Source organism: Mangifera indica, chromosome 9, assembly GCF_011075055.1.
Source record: "Mangifera indica cultivar Alphonso chromosome 9, CATAS_Mindica_2.1, whole genome shotgun sequence".
In the NCBI taxonomy this organism is placed as follows: domain Eukaryota; kingdom Viridiplantae; phylum Streptophyta; class Magnoliopsida; order Sapindales; family Anacardiaceae; genus Mangifera; species Mangifera indica.
In genome coordinates, this window is record NC_058145.1 from 17,080,249 (window position 1) to 17,092,749 (window position 12,501).

Below are 12,501 nucleotides of genomic sequence, written 5' to 3' on the forward strand. Positions count from 1 at the left end.
AAGAAGAAAAAAAAATCATCAAAATAGAAGACATTAGAGATTATTCAATGAGTTGTTTGATTTATTCTAGTTTGACTCAAACTCAAGTTGCGGTTATCAAACTTGAGTTTGACTTATTTAAACTGAATATTAAGTCGAGATCAAATCAATTTAGTTTGAATCTAACTTAAGTTTAATAAAGGGAATCTAGTCAGAAGATACCCCTAATTACATTTTTAAAAAATAAAATAAAAATATTTCAATTATCTTTTCAAGTTTATTTTTGTGGATAGAGTCGACATAAAAATGATTAAAACAAACTTAGGGAATAAAAGAGTAGTCCTTTTTAACTGACTTCGTTTAGTTGAGTTTTTTTTTTAATTTTCTTGTCAAACAACTAAACTTTTATTATTTTTTATTAGCAATATCAAACTAATCCCTTTACATCAAAATAAAACAAATAGTTTTAATTTTGTTTGTTCATTACTTTTAATAGAAATGCTTGACTAATTTAATAAGAAAATTTAGGAGTTTAATCCTTTAATTAGAAAAAAAATAAAATAAAATTATTTTAATTAGAAAAAAATTGTGGAAATTCAATTGTTATCGTATTTCTAATAATATAAATATGATAAGTTTAATTTCATAAAATTATCGTTTAAGTTAAATTTATTTGGAAGTTAAATTTTTATGTCACAGATTATAAAAATATGTATAAAATAAATATGTAAAAAAATAATTAAAACAAATATATAGATATTGTATAAGATGTCCTACTCCCGTCAAATATTTGATTTTTTACTTGACTAATGTATATAAATAATAAAATTAATGCCAATATAAATATTAATATGTTATCGTTTAATTAAATATTATTTTATTTAAAAAATAAAATTAATTAATTATATTATTATATATCAACATTTATATTTATGATTATATTAAAATATTACGGATAAAAAAAATTATCAAATAACATATTATCTTATTTTTATATGATAATGATATCAATAAAACTATAAATATATAATTTTTATATACAATTAATTATATAAATAATATGTTATTGATTTATTTGATAGACACGGGTAGTAAGGGTGTAAATGATATTAATGTGGACAGATATATTTATCTATCAACTTGGATTGATAAGAAAAATGGTATTTTTTTAATTTAAAGGATGAAAATGTATTTTACCAAACCTTGGGTGGAATATAGTAATTTCGCCATCCATGTATTGTTTTTATTATGAAAAATATATGAGAAGGGAAATGGCGGATACGTCCAAGTCTAAATAAAAGACAATAAGACTAAAAACCTTAACTTTACCGGCTGCACTCATTTAGGAGGACTACCCAAAGCACTTCTGTCTTGTCTGTTACTCCTATAACAAGTCTACAAGCGTGTTTTTATCCTTTCTTTCATGTAAGCCTCCAATTAGGACTCCTTCCTTTTTTTCTACTTGAAGATCAAACTCGGAACAGTTATGAAGTTTAATCCTTTTACTGGGTCTCCACATCAACCAGAGTCAGGACCACTCAAGTCAATTGCCCCTCTGAGCCATTCATTTTCATCATCCCTTTCTGGGTTCTGCAGTTTTTAAGGTATGCTTCATGGGTTCTGATCCTGAATTGGTTTTGTTGTGGTTTTAGTTGAAGTTTTTTTATCTTGTTGGTGGTTGTTGTGGTTTTGCTGGTGAATAAATGATTTAGAGGTTGAACTAGTGGTTTTATGATATTGGAAATCTGATTAGTGATTTAATTTATGTATAAGCCAAGATTGTATAAATCAATAGCCTTTGTAGTACAGGAAGAGATCAGCAGAAGTCTTCTTATTTGGATCCTTTAAATAGCAAAATTCTAACTGCATGATCCTGCAAATTGTGTAAGCCAGGTTGTGGTTTTACTCTACCCAAAAAAAAAAAAAAATTGCATTTTTTATTTTAATGGAATAAAATTAAAGCGAAAAGGCAATAGGAGCTTGTGCATCCAATCATATTTGACCTTTCAATTTCTAAGCCATCTCCACATGCTGATAGCTGAGCCCTCTATATGTTTTGCTTGTGCCTTTAATTTTTCTTTCTTTGGTATCTTTCACTATTTTCAGCCATTGCTTCTTCCGAGAGAGATGTTCTTGATGGAATTCTTTTTACATTTTGTGATTGGCATTATAACTTTAATGTATTTTTTCTTAATTCAGCATTGGCCTGTGTCCTTATTTGAACCATTGATATTTCCTATTTTGAATTTTATTGTTTGTGTTGATATTTGAAACAAGGAGCCTTTATCAGTTTTTCCTGCAAGATGTTTTCATTGCCCGAAGTTCAGAAGAGACCAAAGAATGGTTCATAAAGGTGATTTGGTTATTATCGGCATCTGTGTGGGTTTGTTCCTTGGCATTTTCATAGCTGTGCTTGCATTTTTTGGCATAAGATGGTACAAGAAGCATGCTCATATTTTGCGGCGTACAAATGAACGAAGTGTTGCTACTCATCCTATACGCACAAATGGCTTGGGTACGAGCACTGATTTCAGCGCTTCACTTTCAAGTACCGTGACTGTTAAGGGTTCGCAATACTCTCAGAAAAGTTCTCAGCCGTCTTGGTGGAGTCATCATAGTAAAGACCGCTTTGTTTCTGCTTCAAGCATACCTAGATATCCTTACAAGTAAGGGAATTTCAAATTCACAGAGAATTTTGATAATCTTTAAAAGTGTATCCAAGTAAAATAATGTTTTCTTTGATACTCAAGCTTATGTACAATTTCTAAACAAATTTGTATACAGTTATATTTTTTAATATAATCTTTCTCATCTCGCAGCTAAAGAATATAAGGGTGAGAATAGATAAAGGGTGCTCAGCTATATCTGTTTGAACCAAATTTGAGTTATTAGTTTCTTTACATAAGAAAATGACAACAATCAAAATTGCAGGGATATTCAGAAAGCTACACAAAATTTTACCACTATACTAGGACAAGGATCTTTTGGTCCAGTATATAAAGCAACAATGCCTGCAGGAGTAGCAGCTGTAAAGGTTCTTGCTTCTAATTCACATCAGGGAGAGAAAGAATTCCAAACAGAGGTAAGGGCTACGTTAGAAAAAATCATGTTGGAGGGAAGTTTTGTTTTTCCCCCACATTATGCTCATGCTAAGAAAAAAGATGCTCATTAGTATATTCCATGACATATATAAACCAGGCATGCCTCTGCATCTTGTCTCGACCGTTTGAGAGGATATGCATTCTTGTTTTCCACTTCTTACATAAAACATTACCATTTGCAAATCTGGGCATAGTATGTCCGAGAGGACCAAATGAATGTAAGTTGCAAATCATAAACTCTAATAAAAAATTTGCAAATTATATTCATTGGCTCTTTACATGATCAAATTAGTATTGAATTTTTTATAAATTTATGTTTGAGTCCCTACTGCTTGTTGATTATATTTTCTGGCACTTTTGCAGGTGTGTCTGCTTGGAAGGTTGCATCATAGGAATCTTGTGAATTTGATAGGATACTGTGTAGATAAAGGACAACACATGCTAATTTATGAGTTTATGAGTAACGGGAGCTTGGAAAACCATATATATAGTAAGCATAGAAGCCTCTTATTTGTTGTTATACATATAATTTCTGTTCCTTCTAGCGACTGCTTACTGTGAAATTTTCAAATGTATGAATAGAACACTGTTATTATGTAAGAGGCATTGAATGGTATGGTCATGTTCAAAGCCATTGATTTTCCATGAAAAAGGTTTACAATAAATCATTTTCTATGGATAATGCTGCCACAGCCAGCCCGTGTGAACGTTGGGGCCACAGGATGTGATGGTATGTTACAATTCCAAATACAAGGTCTGTGACTTGGATCTCACATGGAAAGTGCGAGTGTTTGGTGTGAGATTTATATGATTTTGAGCTCTTCAACCTTAATAGCTAACTTTTGGAATGTGGTTTTTCCAAAATTTGTATAAGGTTTTATCCAATTCAAAGTCATGTGTTTTCCAAGTTTATCAATTATCACAAATGAAATACCTATAACTGCAAAAGTTTCAAACATCTTCAATTATATATCTGATTGTTAGATGTGGCATTGCATGGCTTTTGCAAACTACTATCAATGCTTGTTGTGCATGAAGAGTTTTGTTTTGGTGATTCTTTCAATTTTACATGCTACTGCATTTGAATGTTGATTGTACGCATAATAAACTTGTGTTTGGGTTTTACTCTATGTCACATGATTTGAAGATTGATAATTTTTTGAAACTTTTGTGAATAATCATCCCTAGGTGAAGACAAGGCTCTGAGTTGGGAAGAAAGGTTTCAAATTGTTCTTGATATAGCACATGGAATTGAGTATCTTCATGAAGGGGTATGTTTAATGATACATCTAATGTTTCGTTGACCAAAAAAAGAAAAATTCATCTAATTTCATTTTCCAACATCCTTGAAACAGGCCGTTCCACCGGTAATACATCGTGATTTAAAGTCTGCTAATATATTGCTAGACTACTCCATGAGAGCCAAGGTGAGCTAGCACCTGGAAGCCATCTCTTGTTCATATACATTAGAGATCAACTGCAATTTTTTCTTCTTTTGGATTTCTCATATTCTATGCATCTAAATATCTACAAAGTAAAAAATCAATCGTGAGTTTCGCATTATTCATTTTTCATTATAACTGCTCTATGATAGGTTGCTGATTTTGGGCTATCGAAAGAAGAGGTCTTTGACGGCCGAAACTCTGGTCTAAAGGGGACTTATGGATACATAGACCCAGCTTATGTTTCTACAAACAAGTTCACCATGAAGAGTGACATTTACAGTTTTGGCATTATCATCTTTGAGCTTATAACAGCCATCCATCCACACCAAAACTTAATGGAATATGTTAATCTTGTAAGTATCTTTTATTCAGGAGGTGCACTTCAATCTTTTAAACCTAAACCTTTCTGTAATTGCCATTTTGTTTATTTGATCTGAAGGCTTCTATGAGTCCAGATGGCGTCGATGAAATTCTTGATAAGCAATTGATTGGAGCATGTGATATCGAAGAAGTAAGGGCGCTAGCTAGGATTGCTCACAAGTGCCTGCACAAAATGCCCAGAAAACGACCTTCGATCGGAGAAGTTACACAGGCTGTACTGAAGATAAAACAGAGGCGCCTTGCCAAAGAAGACACAATGTCTTTTGTCGACAGAGATTCTTCTTTTTCGCGAGTCATAAGCCGGATAGAAGATCAACAGATCGAGCTGAGTAAGTTGGCTGAAACAAAGGAGAGGCATGAAGAGGTGTGATTGGGTTTTGGTTTTTTAAATCTCATTTTGGTTTAGGGTTTTAAGTTTTGACCATTAGCCTTCCCTGGTAGTACATATTTTATTATCAAAAGTCTATACAAACTATAGTGAGTTATATAGAAGAGCCTTGCCATTCTGTCCCATCTTCCGTAATTTTTTGTGAAAAAAAAATATATCCTTTTCATTTATGGGAAATTTCTGCACTAAGAGTGAATTCAAACTGATCTGATCAAAGGTTGGTTCAAACTCAATTCAAATCCAAAAAGGCTAGCTTGATCACCAAAAAAACTATTGGAAAACATCAAAGAAAAAGAAAAATCTTCGAATAAGATAAAGTTATCAAAAGAAATAAATCTATTGAAAACTTTTGGCAACTCACTCGAGTCGAGCAAACTCAATTCGAACTCAAACAAAGACTGCCCTAGTTTTAGTTTAGCGGATTTGACCTAAGCTTGAACCGGATTAGTTTGGATTTTCTTCTATAAATTTATGAACATAGCTCCAACAATAGCATTTTCCGTACATTCTGAAAAATAAAAAACTAATTGCATGAATATGCCCACAGTTGGCCAGATAAAACATGGCTACAGAAGGTTCAACCATCACAACAAATTTAATACAAAAACAAGTTCATATTATTAGCATTTCTTAGCAGATAAGATTAATATACAGACATATTACTTTGTCTCGCATTCTTATTATCATTATATATTCAGCCTACCCTGACTTCAAAAGCAAGAGTAGTTCAACCAAAATTCTATTAGAAGTGAAAATGTCATGAACTGAAAGAAAGCAACACATATGGTATAATACTTGAAGTATTCGACATATTTCTGGTATGCACATCCTCAGATCTTCAAATTTTAGTATTCCAATTCCTCAGAACTGGCATGAAGTTCCAAACCTCTGTTTCTGCCTCTGTCCTGCACTGCCTGATTTATGATAATTAAAGGCAGGATGCAGCAACTTCTGGAAATTCTCAAGGTACTGCACCCACTCCTCTTCATTCATATCAGCCACCTTCACAAAACTTGTGCTTCCCGGCAGCTGCTCATTCACACTCCTGTTTCCAGATGATGTTCCGGCCAAATAGCCACTTTTCTGCATTTTACCTTCATGCCGCCAACTCTTTTCCCCAACGCTGATGTTTTTCATAGACATGGACAACTTTGAAAAAGATGGAGCCCTGCACCGCATGGGATTGACATTTTCATCTGACCTCAGAGGTATCGCATCATCATCATCACTATCTGCGTCCTCCACTACACTCTCCTGTAGACTGAAAAGAAAACTTCGACCGTTTACACTTCTGGACTCAGAAGATAAACTTTTGGCAGCCAGCTTCTGATCCATATTTATGGTAAAATCAAACTCCGGTTCCTCACAGTCAATTTCAAACTGAAATTCTTCACTATCCCCTGCTTTCACATCATAACAAAGTGTGTTCCTCCTTTTTAATAGTCTCCTTGCCTCAATGCATATAAACTCAAGCTCACTTGGCTCCTCCTCATGACCTCGAAATTCCCTACTCATCATCTCACCAATCTCAGAAAGACATAGACCAAAAGCTGCTGCTTCCTTGAGGAAAATTGTGCAGAGAATCAAGACCCTGAGACATGCCTCTCTAATCAAGGGTAGCTCCATTCTAAGCATTTCAGAATCGCGAAATGGGTCAAGATGATATATATAATCAAGCTCATCATCTGAGAAAGGAATTGATGCTTGTGGCCAATGAATCCATTCAAAGTAGGGGTCCTCCAAGTTCTCTGGCAGGCAAAGGCCATGATCGATGGGTACGAGTTCCACTTGACTAAAACTCCCAGTTCCATCATATTTCCTGACCAAGAGGTTTCCACCATGTCTATCTGTGTTTAAAATCCGAATATCTAAAATCCCAATCCTATGAACAGAGGAAACTGGAAAACTTGAAGTCCCATAATCACTGGCATCAAAATCGTGAGGGATGTACTGCTGCAGTGAAGCGATCTTGCTGATTCGTTCCCTCTCTTGATTCTTGTTTCCATTTGCTTCATCATTAATATTGAATATTGAGTGTGTGACCTTTACAAGAGCTGTGCAAGGCACATTTGCAAAGTTATCATAGTCAAGCAGGTAAGCAGCTACTTCTCTGATTCCTGTCTCTCCAACCCGCACTGAACGTTTCAGACCTGGCTGTCCAAGAGCTTTGCCGACAAAACCTTTAGGATTGTTTGGGGCATATGGTTCCTCATCCGTTGGCTTCACAATAGCAACATTTTCACCTTTGCAATTTCTAAAATAGTAAGCACCTCCTAGCCCACTACGTATAGGAACTGGATCAATTCCTTTTTTAATTGACTTAATAAGTTCCTTCACCAGCTGTTTTGTTTTGGAAAAGTGATTCGAGTATCCTAATATCTCAATTGGACTACTATGATCTCGTGGATGAAGATCCTTGCCGGTCGGTGAGAGACATGGTGTAGATGAACTTCTGTGCATAAAATTCCTGGTGAGAAGAAGAGGTGAATCATTTCTAACAGCACTAAGATCATTCTTTAAAACCATATCCCCGTAAATCAATGAACTCTCCTCAGTTGGGACATTGAGAGCAAGCTGCAATTTCCTTTTGACTGTATGGGCATTGTCACTCCTTTCTAACTCCATACACAAAACACAACCTGTCTCAGTCTGGACAAATACACGCCTCCTTCCAGAAGATTTTCTATCCATTTCCTTATTCCCACATCGGTCACCATTAAGGTGCCCTCTAAAAGCTGCAACAGCCATCTGAGTATTTACAGGGAATTCCAGTTCAGGAGACATGAAAGGAAAAGGAGAAGCAGTGCAGTACAGTCCCAGATGCAGAGAAGGCGGCAGCAGAGAGTTTCTCTCTCGAGAAGACACCAAACTCAAACACTGGCCATGACTGGAGGGAAATGTTTCTGCTGTAAACAACCATAATCAACCCAGTACAATACAATCTACTTCCATGATTCGTACATTGGATCAGATATGGTAATAATTATACCAAATTGTGACAACGCTACATTGGAAGAATCGCCCAATGATGCTGGCTATGGAAAGTTAAAGAATAATCAGAAATGAAGCAAGAATAAAAAATTAATCACACCAAAAAACAGATAAATACTTGCTTTTAAACAAAAAGGAACCTCCAAAAATCTGCCGGTCTTCTGACAAGGGATGGCAACATGACAAGTCACAAAGACGGTGGGAAGTTCAATAAATACTTGATTTTAAACATCCAAGATAATTAACTTAAATTGTATTATTCACATGATTTAGTTGAGAAATACAATCTAAAAACATATTAAAGATGAGTAACTAGTTGTTCAGCAATCACAATCTTGGATATTAAGATTTAACTTGAGTAATTTTTCAAGCGTGTACCATTAAATGACTACTAGATTGCCACCAAACCATGAATTTTCAATAAATTTTCTAATCCACGTGATATAATTATAAGTTTAGGTAGAACAAGAAAATGAAGAGCCCCAACTTCTAGTATTCCACCACATCCATTCCAAACAAAATTACGCCTAATAAAAAGTTGAAAAACTTAGGTGCTAATAAAAAGATGTATGAACATATATTTGCTCAACCATCATTAACATTTAAAAGCCAAATACCTAGGTGATACATGGGAAAATTCTTGCCTAATTGTTTCTATTCAAACTCGCCTTTTTTTAGTGCAGGTAGGGATGGATTCAAACCAAATCGAGTCTGAATAAATGATGGCTCGAGTTCAGTTTAAATAATTTTAGAGATGACTCAAGTTTGGTTTGAGTTCGTCAAACTATATAAAGAAAAGTTTAAATTCGTTTAAAAGAAAATTTCAACGTTCGTAGCTCGGTTAGAACCGAGTTGATGACTGGCTCATGAGCTAAATCTAATTGACTCAATTTGGTTCGAGTTCGATTCATTTTTCAGACGAGCTATATTATATGATTCAAATTCAGTCTGAATTTATAAATAGCGAACTTGAACTGAGTTATATCAAGCCGCGCTAGCTTCCAAGACCGAGCCAACTCAGCTCATTTTTGGGCCTAAGTGCATGCATCCAGCAGTGTCAGCTAGCCAAGCAAGTAAAGTCGCTAGGAAATTGAACTATGGGCTCGGATATATATCTCTTCTGCATCAGGGATTGAGAGTGTAAACCAATCATTGAATCAAGAAAACAAATAATACACAAATTGGTATACATATGATATATTATCATATAATTAAGTGATATTTGAGTGATTGTAAATTAATGATAAAATAACACTTAATCATATAATGACATATTATGTGTATATTTATTTGTGTACTCAAAAATATATACATATAACATTATACTTTTGGAAAACTCCATGCAATCCAATAGACAAATAAAATTGTATCAGCAAGCTATCTAGAACCCACTAAATGAAATACGAGAGCTAACATAACCTTTGTTGTAACTTCAAATAAGTTAGATTTGAACCAAGAAATCAATTTTACCCAAAAAAAAATGATCTTTCATTAGTTGAAATAATATTACTCTTAAAAGATATAAATAAACTTATCCTCATTTTTTTTAATTAAAATTTATTCTCCGAAGGAGAGACTCAAGACCCTTGCAGAAAGCAACAGTTTCTAACAGAGTCAAGGCTTAAAGAGAAAAAAAAATTACCCTAACCTCTAAAAATCAGCTTTTTAAAAAATAAAAAGTAATCCAGTCAAATAATTTACAGAAGAAAATTCACATTATATTTCTTCAGATAAAATAATAACCATGCTACCGGTTAAAATGTAGATAAAAAATACAATCAATACATTATTTTATTCTTATCATATAAGAAAAGCGCGAAAAAAGAGAGAAGATTAGTTTTCTCCTGGTTTTTTGTTTGTTTTAGATAGTAGTCTAATACTACAGTCTATCAGGATTATGTGTTTTATTTATTGGCCAAAGACCATATATCCCACCCAAGTGTAAGTGCATTTCCCAAGTTACACCCACAAAATTTGAAAAATTTGAAATCTCACCCATGACGCAATTGTTGTAAAATTTTTTTATCAAAGGCAGGAGTGAAATCATTATTTTACTAATAATATTTAAAAAAATATAAAATTCATTATATTTTCTCTTCACAGTTTTAAAAACTAACAATTTTACCTCTATTTAAAGTTTTCTAACTTTGAAAAGTCATATTTTTCTTTCAAAATTTTTCTTCATCTCTCTGGCCACCATCTTCGATGCCGACAATCTCCCCTCTTCAACTTAAAACGTTGGTCGACGCACGTAAAAAAATCTAAAAGAGATTTCTTCGTCGGAGACAAAGAGATTCGACGATGAAGACGAAGAGATTTGAAATCTTTTCATTGGAGATGAAGAGATTTATAACCCAGATCTCTTCGTCGAAAAATAAACTTTGTCATTGTCCTTTCCAAATCACCAGAGAAAGTGATCAGAGGGGAAGAAAAAAATTCTAAAGTTTTGAAGAAAAAATATGACTATTCAAAGTTAAAAAACTGTATGAGAAATGAAATGCTAGTTTTTAAAATTTGAGAGAGAAAAATGTAATAAATTTTATATTTTTATAATATTATTAGTAAAATGACTATTTAACCATACTTCTAACTGAAAATTTTAACCTCAATTGATCAACAGATAGGATTTCGGGTTTTTCAAATCTCACGGATGTGACTTTGAGAATACAATTAAACTTGGGGGTGAAATAGTCCTTTAGCCTTATTTATTTTACAGCTAAATAGTATTTTAGACTTCTTCAGTTTTTGGGTCTTTTTGTTCATAGCTTTATCATCAATATAATTTCAGAAAATATCCTTCGTAGTTTATTTTGTTCGCGTCAATTTTTCTAATAAATTAGCATAACCTCTCCACTATTAACTTCAAGTTAGCTTAGCTCCATATCTTAATTTGACACAACGACATAATTTTGGCTAAAGTTGATCCACTTTAAGGTTTCTGATTACCTGAGAAGATCATTCTGAAAGAAATTTTTTGAAACATTAGTGATAAATTGTGGAAAATTATGAAAACAACAAACCTATACACATAACAACAGAATCTTAATACATGACAAAAAAGAATATTATTACTATTTAACGAACAAATCAAATAAAACAAGAATCTTGAAAAAACTACTAATTAAAATGAATTAATCCGTCAATTTTATCCTGAGTCAACAATCTAAATCGTAAAAAAGTAAAAACCTTAAGAATTTTTTTCTCCAATAATTTTGTAAATCGAAATCTCACAGTTGCTGAAACAGGATTTACGAAACACAAGATCAATAACAGAAGTTCCCGCGTAAAATGTTTATGATTCCACCGCACGACAAGAATTTCGATGGAATTTCTCAGGAAACAAACGGAAAGTAAATCAATAACAGAAGTTCCCGCGTAAAATTTTTATGATTCCACCGTACGACTAGAATTTCAATGGAATTTCTCAGGAAACAAACGGAAAGTAATAACAATCGGAAGCTCGAAAGTCGAAAAAACGTACCGGAGATTGGCAGCGTCAGGACGACGACAGCCGAGACAAATGGTGTAACTGTTGGTGATGGTACGTACAGTCGAGATTCAGAGTTGAAAACTAGATCAACGGCTGAGATTCACTGATTCCCTCTCTCTCCCGCTTTTGGGCGATATTTCCAACTTCCTTTCAAGAGAAACGGAGGGTTTTAACGGACAAAATAAAATTTAATTAAATTTAAATAGAATAAGTACCGGTGACACTATCTGCATGGAGATTGAGCCACGTAAGCGATACGGACCCACACCCTGGAATCGAATTTCTTTTTTTTTTTCAATTAGGATAATTTCATGGTACCCCTCATTTTTTGTTTATTATACTAGAGACAATATTAGTGCATTTTGTTGAAATACCACCCTCATCAACTATTTTTTCATCCAAGTTTTTATTTTTTGATTTTTCTTTTTCTTTTTTAGCTTCTTTTCTAAAGATTTTTCTTTTTTTCAAACAATTTTTCCCCCTCTCTTCCTCTTATGAATTGTCATTGTTTTTGGTATCATTTAACTTAGTTTAAGATTACAATTTTTTTTTCTCTTTTTTTTAAGGATAATATTATATATATTTATTTTTAAAATTTTAATTAAATATTTTTTTTAGTCCTTTTTATGGATAAAAAATAAAATAATATTATCCCATCTCTGCCTCTATTATTCAGTCAGTGTCCTATTCATACGACAGCATGTTACCCTTAAGTTACAAGGATAC

At 33.3% G+C, this 12,501-nt stretch overlaps 2 protein-coding genes across 5 annotated transcripts; one reads left to right on the forward strand and one right to left on the reverse strand.

Moving 5' to 3' along the window:
- Positions 1-1,334: 1,334 nt before the first annotated feature.
- On the forward strand, positions 1,335-5,419 carry LOC123225464 (calcium/calmodulin-regulated receptor-like kinase 2). 3 transcript variants are annotated; one of them, XM_044649413.1, is made up of 8 exons: positions 1,335-1,583; positions 2,260-2,645; positions 2,911-3,061; positions 3,444-3,570; positions 4,269-4,351; positions 4,436-4,507; positions 4,675-4,878; positions 4,965-5,419. In XM_044649413.1, the coding sequence occupies exons 2-8, from the start codon at positions 2,320-2,322 to the stop codon at positions 5,274-5,276; spliced, it is 1,275 nt and encodes a 424-aa protein (XP_044505348.1). In that variant the 5' UTR covers positions 1,335-1,583; positions 2,260-2,319; the 3' UTR covers positions 5,277-5,419. The 3 variants fall into 3 exon arrangements, with proteins under 3 accessions (XP_044505348.1, XP_044505347.1, XP_044505346.1); XM_044649412.1 differs by having other exon boundaries at positions 2,270-2,645; XM_044649411.1 differs by having other exon boundaries at positions 1,337-1,583; positions 2,257-2,645.
- A 469-nt stretch (positions 5,420-5,888) lies between these two features.
- On the reverse strand, positions 5,889-11,934 carry LOC123225463 (phosphatidylinositol 4-kinase gamma 7-like). 2 transcript variants are annotated; one of them, XM_044649410.1, is made up of 2 exons: positions 11,767-11,934; positions 5,889-8,325 (listed from the first exon to the last, which is right to left on the reverse strand). In XM_044649410.1, the coding sequence occupies exon 2, from the start codon at positions 8,076-8,078 to the stop codon at positions 6,156-6,158; it is 1,923 nt and encodes a 640-aa protein (XP_044505345.1). In that variant the 5' UTR covers positions 8,079-8,325; positions 11,767-11,934; the 3' UTR covers positions 5,889-6,155. The 2 variants fall into 2 exon arrangements, with proteins under 2 accessions (XP_044505345.1, XP_044505344.1); XM_044649409.1 differs by having other exon boundaries at positions 5,889-8,329.
- Between the last annotated feature and the right edge of the window lie 567 nt (positions 11,935-12,501).